The sequence below is a fragment of the Tasmannia lanceolata genome, unplaced genomic scaffold (assembly GCF_043159265.1).
Source record: "Tasmannia lanceolata isolate RefF3 unplaced genomic scaffold, GAP_Taslan_0.1 ptg000002l, whole genome shotgun sequence".
Taxonomy (NCBI): domain Eukaryota; kingdom Viridiplantae; phylum Streptophyta; class Magnoliopsida; order Canellales; family Winteraceae; genus Tasmannia; species Tasmannia lanceolata.
In genome coordinates, this window is record NW_027518679.1 from 28,150,390 (window position 1) to 28,168,622 (window position 18,233).

The 18,233-nt window shown below is 38.1% G+C and overlaps 2 protein-coding genes across 2 annotated transcripts; both read right to left on the reverse strand.

Annotated features, from left to right (window-relative positions):
* Nucleotides 1–2,103: 2,103 nt before the first annotated feature.
* Nucleotides 2,104–5,706, reverse strand: LOC143883534 (uncharacterized). Its single transcript, XM_077386875.1, has 6 exons — nt 5,552–5,706; nt 4,702–4,944; nt 3,282–3,515; nt 2,969–3,174; nt 2,462–2,601; nt 2,104–2,343 (listed from the first exon to the last, which is right to left on the reverse strand). Exons 2-6 carry the CDS (start codon nt 4,924–4,926, stop codon nt 2,318–2,320), a joined length of 831 nt encoding a protein of 276 aa, XP_077242990.1. The 5' UTR covers nt 4,927–4,944; nt 5,552–5,706; the 3' UTR covers nt 2,104–2,317.
* A 4,300-nt stretch (nt 5,707–10,006) lies between these two features.
* Nucleotides 10,007–12,966, reverse strand: LOC143890203 (uncharacterized). Its single transcript, XM_077394792.1, has 5 exons — nt 12,900–12,966; nt 12,767–12,813; nt 10,842–11,078; nt 10,696–10,733; nt 10,007–10,154 (listed from the first exon to the last, which is right to left on the reverse strand). The coding sequence occupies exons 1-5, from the start codon at nt 12,964–12,966 to the stop codon at nt 10,007–10,009; spliced, it is 537 nt and encodes a 178-aa protein (XP_077250907.1).
* Nucleotides 12,967–18,233: the final 5,267 nt, after the last annotated feature.

Below are 18,233 nucleotides of genomic sequence, written 5' to 3' on the forward strand. Positions count from 1 at the left end.
CCTTGTGCAATTAACAAAACTATTTGTGCCATTTATTGAAACTAGACAGTGTTGGGTTCAAAAGAAGAAAGGGGACTGCAGACATAAGCACCACCATCTTTAGTAGCCACACAAAACTTAGCTTGTCATTCTTAGCAAGGGCCATTCCTAGCAGAGGCCATTTGTGTATTCACTTTCTAAGATATACAAAGAGCTGTTCAACTTGGCCTTACAGACTGTTGGTTCCTCTGATCACTAGATTAAGATGTAATAAGAACATCGAACGAGAGTCACGAATGTAAGTCCAATCCCAATTGTTTTCACACTTCTCTCGTTTGGATATTGGTAACTGTTACATGCAAAGCTTGTATTCTCAACTACTGTTCTAAAATTTTCAGCATATAGTCCTATGTGCAATGGTTTAGGTAAAATATTACTATTTGCAAATAATGTTTATGATAGTGTTAGAAATGGCATAATTAATGGCTTCAAAGGATGGTCTATAAGCCCATTTCCAACTAAGCAGTGTGGCACTACGAAAAAATGGTAATGCAGACATCAGTCACTAGAATAAATAAAGGAATTCACTTGAATTCACTAAGAAATGACTGTTCAGTTTGATGTCTGCAAGCAATTCACTTGAATAAATAATGCAGACATCAGTCACTTGCAGACATCAATCACTTATATACAAATAAGAGCCAATTTTGATGAAGCCCAAAGAGATCCTTCCTGGTCATAGCTAATAGGAGACTCAGCTTACCCATTTTGAAGATGAGATGCCCAGATGCATTGGACAGATTTCTCAGCTAAAGAGGGAAAGATGAGATGCCCAGATGCATTGGCCTTTCAACTGAAGGCTTACCCATTTTGAAGCCAGCAATGTTGGGGATTCTACACAAAAGCAAAAGATCCCACATCAGAAAAAGTATGGAGATTTGGATGGGTTTATAAAGACTTGGGCACCCTCCCCTTAATGGCTAGTTTTTAAGGGTAAGTTCTACCCGTGTCACAACAAGTGGTATCAGAGCCGGGGCATGGTAACCCCGGTGTTCCCATGTTGCCACCACGTGGAGGGGGTGAGATGATCCATGTTGCTTCCACGTGAAGGGGGAGATTGTTGGGGGTTCCACGCAAAAGCAAAAGATCCCACATCGGAAAAAGTATGGAGATGTGGATGGGTTTATAAGGACTTGGGCACCCTCGCCTTAACGGCTAGCATTTAAGGGTGAGTTGTACCCAGATCCTAACACGCAACACTGGTGGTTTCTTCATGGTCACCGCCCTCCCTCTTTTCAAGGTCATTTAGAGCTCTCTTTGCATAGAAAGTGAAGGCAACCATGGGGATGATCAGCGTTACTGGGCTGAGGTTGCCACCCCCTATCAACCTGCGATCTAAATCTTACAACCCAAATTACGGTTTGTTTGCGGCCCAAATAGCTGAAAATAGAGATCTAGGTCGCACAACTCCAATCATGGTTTGTTTGTGACTTAAATAGATAAAAATGGAAGCCCATATGAGAGAATGATAAAGGTTAGTTTCAACATACGCTACGTGAGTTAGAAGAAGAGAGAAAGCATAGACAAAATAAAAGAATTGTTTTTGCCTTTTGAGCAGTGTTCAAAATGCAGATCAAAACGCGGCCAAAGAAAATCCTAGTCAACTCAGCATGACACGGTCGAGTATTCGGTTGGTGCGGCTGAGTACTCGATTGACACGGTCATAACTCGGGAGAGTCAAGGGAGTTTTTATTGACTTTGTAAGGCAAAGAATGGAATGCGGTCAGGACAAAGCGCGAAATGCGGCCAAGGCAAAAGGGAGTCGACTCGGGGGAGTTTTGAAACTATGCTTATGAGAGAGACATCAACAAGGGATTTCCATCCTATTGCTCAGTTTACAAATTACATATAGGCAGCATGCTTACTCTATCGTGTTGTGTTATGCTCTTAAAATTTTGGCATTTCGTTCAAGCTCACCAAACTTGACGGTTGATTACGCCTTTTGTATTCTTTTCACGTAAAGTTCTCTCCATTCGACATTTTTTAGTACTTTACAATCCTCAAATGCCTTGTTGTTTAGGATTTTGAGAATTGATTTTGAGTCCAAATCGCACACATATAGAGTACCAGAGAATTAGCATTCCAAATCAACATAACTACCCCAAATTGTGAACCAATTAAGCATACCATCATTGTACTGCGTACTAGACTACCATATCCCATACCCGTTCTTGTATCACATATTGTAACAAACCAAGTTACAGTTGAGAATTGATTGAGTCCATCACCCACACATATAGAATACCAGAGAATTAGTGTTGCAAATCTACCTGCGACCCTACATTGTGAACCAACTAACTAAGCCTGCCATCAAAACAAAACTAAGCCTTTAAAAAATAAAAATAAAAACAATTAAGCCTACCATCATTCTACCTAGTACTGGACCACCATTGTATCCCACACCCGTTCTCCTACCACTTACCAAAACGAAACATGCCCCAGAGACGAATGAAGCTGAATACAACAGAGAAGAAGAGGATGATGATGTTGAAAACTGCTTCTACAGGTGTCACCTGATGATTATTGTATTTCGTGTCTACCATCGTCCTCATTAACCGCCCACTGCATCACAACAGTAAACTTGTCAAAGAAACAGCCAATGTGCAAGAAATCTGAAGGGCATAAGGTGATTCAAGCGAATGAGGCCTTCTTTTAGCCTGTGTAATTCAGGCATTGATAGTGTTGGTGTGAGATGAGGCTTCAGAAAAGTTAGAACAATTGTAATATAATTGATTTAAGTGAATGGGACCAATTGATGGTAAAGAACAAGAAAGAAAATCAACTTAGGATGATCTAAAAGATGTGCCCAAACTAGAAATGTCACAGAAACGCAGAAAGAAAATTCAAATTAGAAGGCCAGGGAGTCCTTTTTTACATTGTTTTCAAAACCCCAGAATGTAAATTCAAATGAAATTCAGAGACAACGGACCTGTAGGTGAAGATGAAAGCTGCAGGTACCGTTCCAGCAATAGATCCCCAAATGTATGGCCCAAAATTCATTTCTGTTACAAACATAACACAGTCGAAAAGTGTGTCGAAATGTGTGTATTGGAATTGTATGACTCGGAAGAGTGCAACCTCTCTAAACTGATGGAACCAACTCCCTTGCCGAGCCAGCCTAACAAGAGCAGCTTTCTGCATATTTTAAGGCAAGACAAAAAAAAGAAAGAAATCAGCTAAGAAAATAACAATCACCATTCAAACCATATCAGTTTCATGAATGCAAATCCACGATGCCTTACGTGACCATGGGCACGAAACGACGCCCCAATCAAAAAGAACAATGACATGCCAATTGTAGTTCCTATCATTGTTATCACAAAACCAACATATCCAAAGATCATTCCCGCCAGCCACATGGAGCCTTCAGGAGGAATTGATACCATGTCTAAGAAAGCCAAAGAGGCAACAAGCACGAAAGCCAGAACAGACCACCCACAAGCAGTTGCTTCCCATTGCATGATTAGCAGGAGAACCTACACCAGAAGATCAGAAGTCATTCACTCAAATGACGATATCAACAATACTTGAGGATAGAAATTTATCAATGTAACTTGAAGATAGAAATTTCACAATGTAGGCTGATTGCTACAAATTAAGGGTAATCTGCAAAATATGAAAAATATCCTTGTCGTAAGGGTAATCTGCAAAATATGAAAAATATCCTTGTCGAACACATGCTCAAAATCATAGTTATCTAAAGCGAGAAGTAGCGATGGGGACGGGCACAAAATTCCACAATAAGTTTCCAATTCGATTTTAGTTTAAAGTCTTTTTTTTTTTTTAGAAAATGAAGCATTACTGAATTTTTTTTTGTTGGTAAGCTGGGATTGAACGTACAACCTCAAGGTTCAGGTTGTATGTGCAGCATTATATTTAAATGCCGTTATCTCGTACTCTGAGTATGAATCAATTGGGTAATCAAATGTGCCAAATTCTAAATTCCTAACTACTAACTTGACTTCATTCTATGTTCCAAACAACTATGTAAATGCATTTATCAAATCAAAATTTTTTTTTGAATGATTATCAAATCATGTTATTCTCAAGCATTTATCGAGTCTTGGAGAATCAAGATAATTAAATGTATAATATTTAAAGTTTTACACAATTATAATATTATTCTTAATTTTCATTCTTATCAAGGTCTGTTTAGTCCAACTCTCTGCAGCTTTTGCGACATTACGAGTACTGTAATAAAGTGCCAAGTTGATCATAAACTTTGTTTTTTGATGGGTAAGCTGGGGAAGTTGATCATAAACTTGACAGATTTCTATAGGATTGAATTTTGCCTCAGCTCCTACAGTCTAGCCAAACTGAGCTGACTTGGCTGAATTTAGAGTTGATCAGCGAGTTTGTAACTTGAGCACATACATCACACATTGATATGGCTATTACGACAAAAACATTACCTTATCAACTTTCTTGTTTTTCAATATTTGTTATACTGTCTTACTAGACTGATGCTTGGCTTGGTGCTATTCTATTGTTCATACTTGTACTCATATTTATATAGAATAATGTCTTGAAATTTCATGTTTCAGAAGCATGATGCATACAAATTTACCTCCACATTAAAAGGAATAATTTTCAAAAAGCAAATAGTTAAAGGCAATAGTGGGTAAACTAGTAATAGCGAGAAATATCAGAGATAATGAATACCTTTTCAAGATCAAAACCTCCCCATTTCAGAAAGATGAGAAGAGAAGCTACCAAAACCAAGCAGATGCAAAAGACCTTTAACCCCTTTGGTTTAGATTGTAAGATACCAACTTCATTAAAGCTTTGATCATTTGGTATAACCGGCCTCACAAACTCTCTATCTTTCCTCATGTTTTGATCAGAGTCCACACCGTGCTTTCCTAACTCCTCAGATGGATTTGACATCTTTGAGTTTCAAAGAATCTAAACTTACAACAAAAATATCAGAGGAACAACCACCATAGACAAAATAACAAGCCATGTAGTCTAGAATGAGTGAGTATATTAATCTACTAGCAACATTCAATAGAAGAAGAAAAAAAGCCGTAAAAACAAGAAACTTCTAATACAAAGGCACAGAACAAAAAAGATGAACTGTCTGAAGATCGAGAAATGGATGAACTGAAAGCAGACATAGAGAAAAACAGAATATAAATCAAGGCAACTGATATTGGCACTACCATGTTTAGATGATTGCACTAACTCATCTTGTCTTTTATTATTTAAACAGCTGTTAAAAGGTTCACAAAAAGCTCTTCGAAACCCATTAGAAAAGAGAAGACAAGTTACCAAAGCATGGTAGTGGCAATATCAGTAGGCTAAATCAAATAGGTAATGGTAATTTTAGAGTAGTGGGAAGAATGAATAAAGAACTCAATAGCAACCCATTAGAAAAGAGAAAATGCAAAACAATCCATAACCTCAAATACCCTAACCAGTTGTTATACCTCTCCAAATATACCTATAGTTGATGCAGATTACTACAAAATAACAAGAAACAGAAATGCAAGAGAGAGAGAGAGAGATTTACTGCTTTTTGTAGAGACAGAGAGGCTCTTAGTTTGGAGGAAGAACCAGAGGGAGAAGGAAGTGAGTAGGGAGAGAGACTCTGAGAGGGAGGAAATATATTGTCATCTGAGAGAGAGAGAGTTGCTAGGGACTTTCCCACAACTGTCAAAAGAACACTATCTCTTTTTTTCCCACCACGCAGACATTACAAACACCCGCCATCACACTCTGCCATGCCATGCGCACAAAAAACACCTTTTTGGAGATTGCTAAAAACCAATTTTTTAGGCAATTAATATTGGCACTACCATGTTTTAATAATTGCACGAAGTCAGTTTGTCTTTTGAGAGTTTTTTTTAAACTGTAATAACCTTCCTGACAGCTGTTTAAAAAGGAAAAGAGAAGTTGAGTTCGTGCAATTATTTAAACATGGTAGTGCCAACATCACTACCTTTTTTTAAATAACTATTCCAAACCAATTTGGGTTTGTACCTTGTAAATCGTCTCTATAGGATGATCCTAACCCTTCAACCTATAGAGGTTTCTATAATGTAAGAGTCCTATTACCGATCGGAGGGTGAGGATCATTCCAGGGTTTCTAAACCCATTTTATTGGTGACCACATTTTTGTTCTAGCCCTAGAAAATGTAATTCATTTTTGTGAGAATTTATATGATGGGTGGCCGTGAAAACACGTGAAGTCTAAAAAAGTAGGTACGTCCCACTTTTTTTTTTTATGATCCAAACCGTTCATCTGTTTGGGCACAAAGTAAATAGGGTTGTGCCCCAAAAATCATTTCCATAGGATGATCCTAACCCTCCGATCTGTAGAAGATTCCATAAATGATTTTTGGAAATCTCCATTTTCAGATCAGTTCAGATCGGACGGTTAGGATCATCCTATGGAAATGATTTTTGGGGCACAACCAATTTACGTTGTGCCCGCCCAAACAGATGAACGGTTTTGGATCATGGAAAAAAGTGGGCCATACCTACTTTTTTCAGACTTCACGTGTTTTCACGGCCACCCATCATATAAATTCTCCATTTTTGTAGTCTTTATTGTTTTACCAATGAAGTGTCTACTTTGCATGGACTAAAGACCATATTTATCCCTTCATTTTCTACAAGATTGATAGTCTTTATTATTCAAAAGATATTTCTAAAGACAAATTCATTTAGCTTCTTAAAATGCACTTGTTGAGTCCTTGTTCAAGGCTCTGACCAAATTAAAACTAATTTTGAGTCTAATAATCAGTTTTAAACTCACAATCGGTCCTCAAAATCCAAAACAAACAGAACATTATGTTCTTAATCGGTTTAATTGATAAATAAGACAATAGACGAAATACACCGAACATTAGTGTATAAACTCCATACAGACTCCACAAAAGCCTTCCAGCAAAAAATGGGTAAAATTTCTAAAGACAAAAATACCCTGGAAAAGTTCTTTCAAATGTTTTTTTTTGTTTTTGATAAAGGTCGGGACATTGTTTTGATTGTCAGGAAGAAGTGAGGGTATTTCCGTCATATTAAGCTGATTCTGTGATCTGTACTAAGTACGGAGAGAGGGGAAAGGAAATGTCAGTTTGAGAGTAGAGGATTTCAGAGCACAAGGCATACATCCAATTATATGCCTCTACTTTTTCTCCAAATTACACTATTACCTTTTTACCACAAATTATGTAATCACAAATCACTAATCACCATTTTATCATTAATTATTATTGATGTGAATTATTAGATGTAGCCCATCTTTCATCTCCCATACTAGAGCATCGATATCACTAACCAGACTATTAGGAATGCTAAGGAGCCATTTGGATATGCGGGTTTTAGAATCCGGGATTTCTTCAAAAATTGTAGCTACGAGACAAGAGAAGAAGCGGACCAGCCGTCGTTTTTGACTCATTTTTTACCTCTTGCCCTTCGTTCCGTCAGCAAGAAAGTAGCAGATCCTCCCATATTTCAAGATTTTAGAAATCTCAGGATGCAAGAGAGATTTTTATAACCGGAATTTCTCACTTAAAATCCAAGAAACATTGTCACGACAGCATACATCAGCTTGATCATGACCCCTCTCTTGGATTCTAAAATCCGCGTATCCAAACGGCCCCTAAATATTGCCTCCTTTCATCCCCGGCCCACCCCACTATAGTGTAAAGAGAGCAGCTATAAACATAGTGTTAAATTTCAGTTTTGGGTATAATTTCCGTGTTCACCGAAATCCTTGGTTGAAATTCGGTAGAAGATCACGAAATGTCGGTTTTTTGTCCCGAAATTTTGATAATTTCTGCTGAAATTCTGTAACGAAATAAAAAATTAATTAGTATTTTATCGAAATTTCGGCCGACCGAAATTTGGGACATTTCCATGATTTCAGTTTCGGAACATTTCGGTTTCGGTGTTGACCGAAATCCAAAATTTCAGATTTCGGTCGAAATTTAAGACCACGGCCATTATTCCATAAATACACTAGAGGGGTAGCTGCGGGAAGAAAATGGGGCAAATGTATCACTTCCCAATGCTAAATTGAAGGGCACCAAATTCGATCCATGTCACTACATTGCATTCATGACTCTTTTTGAACATTTTCAAATGAACTAGATTGATCTAAACCGTCCATGTGTTGGGTGTCACAATGTAAATAGGTTGTGATTTGTGCCCCCAGAATTATTTTTATAGGATGGTCCTAACTCCTAACCCACCTAGCTACAGAGCCCTTCCCAAGAGCATGAAACCAGTTTTAGGAAGTTGAAAAATGGAAACAGAACAAAGTCAGGTGAAATACCAGAGGAAAGAGGAGCTCCTTGAACCATAGGGAGACACTTTCACAAATCTGGTAAAGATTTTGAAGATCAACCCACCTCCCAGATAGACCATTCACCAGAAAGGAAAAACTCAGAGTTTACTTGACAATAGCTGACTCGGGAAAGTCTGCTGAAAGGGAAGAAAGAGCTGAAGAAGGACACTATTTTTATGCTAAAGCAGCAAAAGAACATACAAAGCTTGAGAAACCCAGTCCCATTGGATCTTTTATTAACATGAACGGGGGATAACAAGTCTATCCATGGATAAAATAAACCCCAGATTGCTATCCCATTGAGAACAGCCCAGATTAGGCTAATAGAAATTATTAGATGGTTGTATGCTTCTTTAATGGTCTCTCTTTTTAGATTTCTTTAGTGCTGCGGGTCTGCATATATACTTATAAAAGTGTAGTGTGCATGTCAGAATACAATAATCCATAATCCTGAAACTTTGCTCTTGGTTACATACACTTAATGGCTTAAACTGAGAAGCATGATCCTGCAATTTTGACATTGGCATTGTTAGATAGTATATGCCATTTGTTGAATTCCTCCCAAAATTTGAAGCCATTTGTTGAACTCCTAAAATTTGGAGTCTCTTTTACAAATGGATGGGATCTAAAGACAGTTATAACATCCTGCAAATGCTACACCACACAGCCCATGCTCCCATTTTACATTTTGCCTTTTATTGAAGTGTAACCTGCAGATGATTTTTGTGTTGGTCATGTTTGGTCACTCATTTCTCTTTTCATTATGGTCATGTTTGGCCGCCATGATTTTTGTGTTATGTAAGAGCATGATTGATTCCACACAAACTCTCATCACCTTCTTCCCTGCCTCGGACAGATTTCTCAACACAGAATGTTATAGATGTAAAGATAAGATGCCCAGATGCTTTAGCCTTTCAACTGGAGGCTTACCCATCTCAAAGCCAGCAGCACTGGTGGTTTATTATCAAGTTTTAATGGTTTATGCCCTTAAAATTTTGAAATTTCCCTTGTTCAGGCTCACCAAATTTGTCGGTTGATTATGATTTTTGTATTCTTTTCTTATAAAGTTCACTCCATTTGACATTTTTCACTACTTTACAATCCTCATATGCCTTGTTTGTTTAAGATTTTGAGAATTGATTTTGGAGAAATTATATGATGAATGGGTGTACAAACTCGTACTCATCATCCCACCCTTGACATTTGATCCAACAGCAGCATACTTTTTAAGATGCTGCCCTGGGATCAAATATCAAGGGTGGTACTTCTGTCATACCACAAATAAGTGTTTGTATGCCCATTCATCATATACTTACTCTTGATTTTGAGTCCAAATCACACACACATAGAGTACCAGAGAATTAGCATTCCAAATCGAAATACAACCTCAAATTGTGAACTAATTAATCCTACCATCATTTCACCACATACCAGGCTATCGTATCCCGTACCCATTCTCATACCACGTACCATAATTAAACACGTTACAGTTGAGTTGAGAATTGGCATTGTAAATCGACCTACGACTCTAAATTGTGAACCAACTAAGCCTACCATCAAAACAAAACTAAGATAATAAAAAATAAAAATAAAAAAAACCCCGAGTGTACCATCATTGTAACAAAACTAAGCTTTCAAAAAAACACTAAGCCTACCATCACATTGTACCTCATATCAGACTACCATTGTATCCATGCCCGAGATAGCAATAAAGCCGATTGCAGCATCGAGGAAGAGGATGATGATGTTGAAAACTGCTTCTACCACTGTCACCTGGTGATTATCAAATTTCGTGTCTGCCAAAGTCCTCATTAACCGCCCACTGCATCAAAGAAAAGTTAGAAATCTGAAGGGATGTATGTAATATAACTGAAATAAGGCGATTCAAGTGAATGAGGCCTTCTTTTTGCTTCTGTAATTCAGGCATTGATAGTGTTAGTGTGAGATGAGGGGTTAAAAAAGTTAGAACAGTTGTAATATAATTGATTAAGTGAATGGGGCTAAATGATATCAAAGAAAAAGAAAGAAAATAGACTTAGAATGATCTAAAAGATGTGTCCAGCCTAGAAATTTCACAGAAAATTGTAGTATCCTCGTCACAGGCCTTTGCTTACCAATCAGAAGGCCAGGGAGTCCTTTTTTTTTACATTGTTTTAAAAAACCCACAAAGTATTATCATATGAAACTCAGAGAAATAACCTGCAGATGGAGATGAAAGCTTCGGGTAGCGTTCCGGCGATGGACCCACAAATGTATGGCCCGAAATTCATATCCTTTATGAGCATAACATAGTCAAAAGTGTGCATGGGATTGATGATAATAAGCATTGGAAGAGTGCAACCACTTGAAACTGAAGGAACCACCTCCCTTGCTGACCCAGCCTCCTATCAATGGCAACTTTCTGCATATTTTAAGGCAATAGAAAAAACAGAACAGAAATCAGCTAAAAAAATAACAATCACCATTCAAACCATATCAATTTCATGAATGCAAAACCATGATGTCTTACATGACCACGGTCACGAAACAACGTCCCAATGAAAAAGAGCAATGAAATGCCAATTGTGCTTCCTATCATTGTTATCACAAAACCAAGGACATGTCCAAGAATCATTCCCGTCAGCCACATGGAAAGTCCGGGAGGAATTAATAGCACTTTGGAGAAAGCCATAGAGGCAACAAGCACGAAAGCAAGAACAAACTGCCCAAGAACAGTTGCTTCCCATTGCATGATTAGCTGGAGAACCTACACCAAAAGATAAGAGGTCATCCACTCACATGATGATATCAACAATAGTTGAGAATAGAAATTTAACAATGTAGGCTGATTGCTATAAATTAAGGATAATCCACAAAACATTAAAAATATCCTTCTCAAACACATGCTGGAAATCATAGTTCTGTAAAGTGAGAAGTAGCGATGGGGGGGGGGGGGTTACAAAATTCAAAAATAAGTTTCCAATTCGATTTTAGTTCGAAATAGTTTTTTTTTTTAAAAGAAAAGCATAACTTAATCTCCATGCATATGCTTACAAAACCTATAAAAATTATGTATAATGAAAGTTTTTTGTAAAGCTGGGATTGAACCTACAATATCAAGGTTGAGGTTGTATGTTCAGCCTTATATTTAAATGCTATTATCTCGTACTCTGAATCAATTGGCTTATCAAACGTGCTAACTTCTAAGTTCCTAACTACCACCTTGACTTCATTCTATGTTCCAAACAACTATGTAAATGCATTTATCAAATCATATTATCCTCAAGCATTTATCGGGTCTTAGAAAATCAAGATAATTAAATGTAAAATATTTAAAGTTTCACACAAGTATAATATTATTCTTAATTCCCATTCTTATTGAGGTCTTTTTAGTCCAACAAGCTGCATCTTTTGTGACATTATGAGTAGGATGAAGCTTCTCAAATATTTCAGCTCCTATCAAATTAAAATAAAAATTCTTAATCCTATGATAGGTGTTATAATAGATGTGCCATCATTTTAGCATATGGGCTTACAGACTATTTATTAAAGCACTATATACATTACTTATTGTAGAATATGCACACCAATTCGAATTTGAGCTGCATATTAACATCTCTTTCTATAAAGCTCCTTAGAGGGTTTTCTGTACAAAATAGTTTCAGTACTGACTGGTTCAAATAGTGACATTGGGACAGAGATAGTAAATGGCACCCAAACAAGGAAAGGAAATGGAAAATGTGTCCTACTTTGAATTTTCTACCTTTTTGGTGCATCCAAATGGACCCATTTGTAATGAAAAGACTCTGTTTCTCTGTTCACATTTTTGATATCGTACCGAGGATGCATTAGTTTGTTAGGTTACCCAGGGTTCAATTCACCAATTTGAAAAGGGATAGACCAACAAGACCATCTCGACTTGATGAATGAAAATGACCATGACTCAGTGCACGCATGGAATAAGTGCTTAGTGATTGGAATTCGGAACCATTGATCAGGTAGACCATCACAGGGAAACAGCATGAAGACATCTTAAAGGTCTTCTTTTTCATCACTCTCAATCAAAGGTCTAGAATCATCTAATAAGGATCGGACGAATGGCAACAGGACAGACTTGTGCTGGCCAACAATATTAATGGGCCTGATCACCGTACACGTGTTTATAGGATTGAAGTTTACATGAGCATTTTTCTTGGATTTCAATATTAGTTATATTGTCTTACTGTAATTCTGTTTTGGCGAGGTACGCCATTCTTTTGTTCATACGTTCATACTTGAACTCATATTTATATAGAATAATGTCTTGCAATAATTTCATGTTGAAGTTGAAGAGCAAAAGCATGATGCATAATTGCATACTAATCGACATCCACAGGAAGAATTTTCAAAAACAAATATTAGAAGGCAATAGTGAGTAAACTAGTAGTAGTGAGCAATAACAGTGATAATAAATACCTTTTCAAGAACAAAATCTCCCCATTTCAGAAAGAAGAGAAGAGAAGCTATGAAACCAAGCAGTTCAACAAACGGCTTGGTATAACTTCATTAAATCTTTGAAGATTTGATATAAACTGCCTCACAAACTCACCATCTCCCCTCATGTCTTGGTCAGAGTTAACACCGTGCTTTCCAAACTCCTCAGCTGGATTTGACATCTTTGAGTTTCAAAGAATCTAAACTTACAACAAAATATCAGAAAATCAATCACAGGAACAAGAAGCATGGACAAAATAACTAGCCTTGTAGTCTATAGTGAGTGAGTACATTAATCTACGAGCAACCTTAAATAGAAGTAAAAATAAAAGGCAAAAGGAACCTCAACAAGATGTTCTCCTTTCTCACGAAAACAAATTCCCTATATACATCATTGAAACAGCTCAAAAGACTACTTGGATTGCCTAGTTCTCACTCAACTAGCATGCGGCTTTGATTACTTAAACAGCTGTCCAAAGGTTATTACAGTTCTCAAAAAGCTCTTAGAAGCCCATAGGAAAAGAAAAGAAAAGACAAGATGAGTTAGTACAATTACCAAAACAGAGTATAAATCATGGCTACTGATATTGGCACTACCATGTTTTGATGATTGCACGAACTCATCTTGTCTTTTATTTTCTTATGGGCTTAAGAGTTTTCGGAGAACTGCAATAACTTTTTGACAGCTGTATTAAGCCCATAAGAAAAGACAAGATGAGTTAGTACAACTACCAAAACAGAGTATAAATTAAGGCTACTGATATTGGCACTACCATGTTTTGATGATTGCACGAACTCATTTTTTATTTTCTTATGGGCTTAAGAGTTTTTGGGGAACTGCAATAACCTTTTGACAGCTGTATTAAGCCCATAAGAAAAGAAAAGGCAAGATGAGTCAGTACAATTACCAAAACAGAGTATAAATCAAGGCTACTTATATTGGCACTCCCATGTTTTGATGATTGCACGAACTCTTCTTGTCTTTTATTACTTAAACAGCTGTCAAAAGGTTATTACAGTTCTCAAAAAGCTCTAAAGACAAGATGAGTTATTGGCTTCTAAGAGCTTTTAGGGAACTGTAATAAACTTTTGACGGCTGTTTAAAAAATAAAAGACAAGATGATTTAGTGCAATCATCAAAACATGGTAGTGCTAAAGAAACTTCTACCAGTAGAGAGGAACAGATAAAAAATCAGAGTAGAGATCAATTAGGTAATTGTAATTTTACAGAGTGAATAAGAACTCAAAAGTAAATCAATAAGAACCACTCAAAAGTAAAAATGAAACAGAAATGCAAGAGAGAGAGCCAAAAAAATGCTATTGTTGGGATTTGCTAGGGACTTTCGTAGGAAGTTATTTGGCGGGTTTATGTTGCATGAGAGAGAGCAGCCACCTCAGATTAATAAGACAAAATCTGCTGAAAAGTGAGCCTGTCTCATACAACAGCCATCCGCATAATCCTTCCTGCGAAAGTCCCTAGCAAACGCCTAATTTAAATCCTAAAAATCGTTCGTATAACAGGTTAAAAGAACACCATCTTTTTGCTTTTTTCGAGATTGCTACACCCAAGGACGTGGTTGCAGGTCTATTTCTCTTTCTCTCTTGAGCATACAGACAATACACCGAACTTTAGTGTATACACTCGATATACAAACGCCCAAGCGTGACTTCAGTAAACTGAAAGCCAGCCTCCTTGAGGCCAAAAAAGTTTCTCTGCAGAAAATGGATTATGGGTGTGTTTGGCGTACCGTTTGAAATAGCGTTTTAAAACGTCGTTTTGCAGAACGGCGTTTTCATGTTTGGTTGGCCAGATCAAAACGGCATTTTAAACGGCAAACGGAGGTACTGTGTGTTTGGTTGCAAATGCCTAAAATGACCAAAAAGGGCATTGTTTGGTTGGCCTCAATGTAACTCAACTACTTTCTCATTAGGCTCAATATTAAAAGGTCATTAGGATCTTATTTAAACACTATTAAAATTAAACATCATTGCCAAAAAATAAAATGACTATACCTTTGGGGTTCTTCTACTTCTTCTTCTTAACGGCCGGATTTGACGGACGAGTGGAGGCGCTGAGGCAGTGAGGCGTGAGAGGGTTTGCAACTTTGCAAAGTAGATGAAGAAAATAAGAAACTAGGGTTTCTTTTAATTCTTTTGTCTTTAAAAAATCAAAATTAAGAGATCATATACTGATATCAGCATCCCCTTGTTTTGAATTAAATACTAACAATTTAACAAATTTGTGTCCTCAAGAATGATACTAACACCCCCACTTTTTTGGTAATTGACGTAACGCGTAAAATCGCACGCATATACGTAAATATGGGTTTTGGTGAGGGCAAACACGTGAAAACCCACAGCCCAAAAACTCCATTTCCGTTTGCAAAACACCATTTTGAACCCTCAAAACGGTGTTTCAAACGGCGTTTCAAACGGTGGATGTGCACCCAAACACTTCCAAACGGCCGTTGGGCCCCAAAACGGTATTTTAAACGGTAAGCCAAACACGCACTAAATCTCAAGTTACAAAAATACCCTGGAAAGAAAAGGTACGTCACATGTTTTTGATATTTTTTACTCTTTGGGCTTTGTTCACTTGCGTTCCCGGGAAAGCAAATCCCTGGAAAACAGCCTCTTTTTTCCTTGATAAGACAAAATTCTGGTGTTCACTCGCTTTCCTGAGAAAGTAACAAGCTTAGGTGGAAAATGTCAAATAATGACATGAAAATTGTCAAAAATGATGTGAAAATGTCTCTTTTCTCGCAGGTGTGGAAAACCAAATCCCACTATTTTAGTCGGATTTGCTTTCTCGGGAAAACTAGTGAAAAAGGTGGGCAAGCAGTTTCTTGGGAAACCTTTTCCTAATGCCACGTAAGATTCCCTGAATTTCTTTTCCTAATGCCACGTCAGATTCCCTGGATTTCTTTTCCTAATGCCACGTCAGATTCCCTGAAAACCTGTTGTTTTTCTTACACGGGACAAGTGAACAAAAGCCTTTGAGAAATGTCGGGACATGGTTTTGATTGTTAGGAAATAATAAGGGTAGTTTCGTCATATTATATTTATACCATTAGAGGACGTTTCGCTTTTCGAGACTGATTTTGTGATCTTTTCCGACACGTGTCATCCAATTAATACCATTAGAGGACGTTCAGAGTGTAGAGAGAGAGAGAATTTCCGACACGTGTCATCCAATTAATGCCACTACATCTTCTCTAAATTTCACTATTACCTTTTTGCTAATCACCATTTTATAATTAATTACTGTTGCTGTGAATTGTTAGATCAATCATATGGGTGGGTCCCACTTGATGGATCTTAATTCTCCACTTGACGGGCCCCATCTTCCATCTCCCATTCTCGAGCATCTCTATTACTAATCAGATTATGAGAGGAATGTTAAATGGAAATGATATATATTGCCTCATTTCCCCCCTGGACCACCCCCTGAGACTGAGCAGCCACAGATACACTATCGGAGTGGTCACCTGAAGAAAAGGGGGCAAATATATCACTTCCCAATCCTAAATTGAAAGGCACCCCTATTCCATCCATGTCACTCCATTGCATTCATGACTCTTGTTTGAACATTTTCATATGAACTAGGATGATCCAAACCGTCCATGTGTTGTGCCATAAGTGCCATTAGATCTCTCTCACTCTCTCTACAAGATAGGCTCCGTTTTTTTTTTTTTAAAAAAAACATTAGAAATTATATGATGGGTGCCCATACAAAATCATTTTTCTTTTTTAAATGTATGGTACATCCCACTAGGGGTGGACATGGTTCGGTTCGGTTTGGTTTTGGGGCATACCCAGAATCAAACCATATATAATCGGTTCCCTAAAATTGGAACCAGAACCGAAACATATAAGTTTGGAACCGAACCGAACCAGAACCATATATAATCGGTTCGGTTCGGTTCGAACCGGAACCATGTCCACCCCTACATCTCACTCCATAGGATGATCCAAACTGTCCATTTGTTGGGCCACAACGTGAATAGGTTGTGCCCCAAAAATCATTTCTACAGGATTATCCTGACCCTCAAACTTCCATTAAAAGGAGGGAATTTCTCCTAGCCCTCGCTCAGCCCGGGTCCCACACTGCTATTCCACAATCTTATTGTGGTAAAATTTATCTAAGAACAAAGGCTGACATGAATAAAAGATTGCTACTCTATCCTAAGATAAATTAAACCGCGGTTTGCTATCCCCATATCAAACAACTCCACAAAATGATGGTTAGGATAATAAGATAGAAACACCAAATTAGGTAGAACAAATGTAGTTGGATTGAACTCATGGTACCAGACAAAATTAATAGATCTGACCAAGAGGAATCATGAATGCTTTTAAGCCATGTTTGGTTTGGATTTTGAGAACCGATTGTGCTTCCAAAACTGATTATCAGTCTCAAATTTACAGTTAATTTTGTGTCCGATAGTCAGTTTTGAACTCAAAATTGATTCTCAAAATCAAAGCCTTTGAAATGGACGGTCAAGATCAACCTATGATGACCCACTATTCCATGTTAATTTCGACGGGCAGTTTAAGTTTTGGATCATCCTATAAGGTGGTCCCTACAGCACATTTTGAAAAATAAGGGCATATAAGGCCTTACACCATATAATAGACCTGGCAAACGCGACCCATGCCCGCAGGTCGACCCGACCCACCCGCAAATTTGTAGGCATGGGTCTGAGTTTTAGTGACCCGTCAAAACTAACCCGCGGGTGACCCAACCCGCAAAACACGAGTCGGGTTGGGTCAACCCCCAAGCACCCGCGGGTCACTTGGCTTTTTTAAGCGTAGTGATTTTGTTATGCTAATCTAGTTAGATGGCTTTTTTTTTTCTAATGCAAAGGATGGTGATTTAGTCATGCTAATCTATTTTTTAAGGGTTTGATGCCTGAATAGGTTATGGCTAGCACTATAGGTTGATCCCAACCCTCCGATTTGAATGTGAGAGGGTTGATCACTTGATCCTAACCCTCTATAGATCGGAAGGTTAGGATCAACCTATTGAAATGATTTTTGGGGCAACACCTATTTAGCCTGTGGGCCATCTAATGGACGGTTTGGATCATCCCACGGTGCCGGCCATACCGCCCTCATCAAAATCCAGTGATAACATTTCCCAAAATAAACAACGGTTTGAATTTGTGGGTGACCCGCGGGTTGACCCGGCCCACCCGCGGGCCGTGCGCGTCACCTAAATTCTGACCCGCAAAAATGCGGGTCATTTCCTGACCCGACCCGTGTGACCCGCACCCGCGGGTTGGCCCGGCCCGACCCACCCGTTTGCCAGGTCTACCGTATAAAAAGTCGTCATGATGTCCAGTCCCTCTAGGGATAGTTTCGATCATCCTATGGAGTGGGGCCCCGTACTTTTTGAAAAATATCAGGTCACGTGAGAGAGATGTCTCCAGGGCGGTGGACAGGTCAC

Bases quoted from the DNA above. Each gene is read 5' to 3' on its own strand.
- LOC143883534 (XM_077386875.1), bottom strand. From the start codon at position 4,926: ATGTCAAATCCATCTGAGGAGTTAGGAAAGCACGGTGTGGACTCTGAT. The intron at 3,175-3,281 runs GTAAGGCATCGT...TAAAATATGCAG, and splicing joins CGTTTCGTGCCCATGGTCAC to AAAGCTGCTCTTGTTAGGCT. The intron at 2,602-2,968 runs GTCCGTTGTCTC...GTTGTGATGCAG, and splicing joins GCTTTCATCTTCACCTACAG to TGGGCGGTTAATGAGGACGA.
- LOC143890203 (XM_077394792.1), bottom strand. From the start codon at position 12,966: ATGTCAAATCCAGCTGAGGAGTTTGGAAAGCACGGTGTTAACTCTGAC. The intron at 10,734-10,841 runs GTAAGACATCAT...TAAAATATGCAG, and splicing joins TGTTTCGTGACCGTGGTCAT to AAAGTTGCCATTGATAGGAG. The intron at 10,155-10,695 runs GTGGTTCCTTCA...TCTTTGATGCAG, and splicing joins AGGCTGGGTCAGCAAGGGAG to TGGGCGGTTAATGAGGACTT.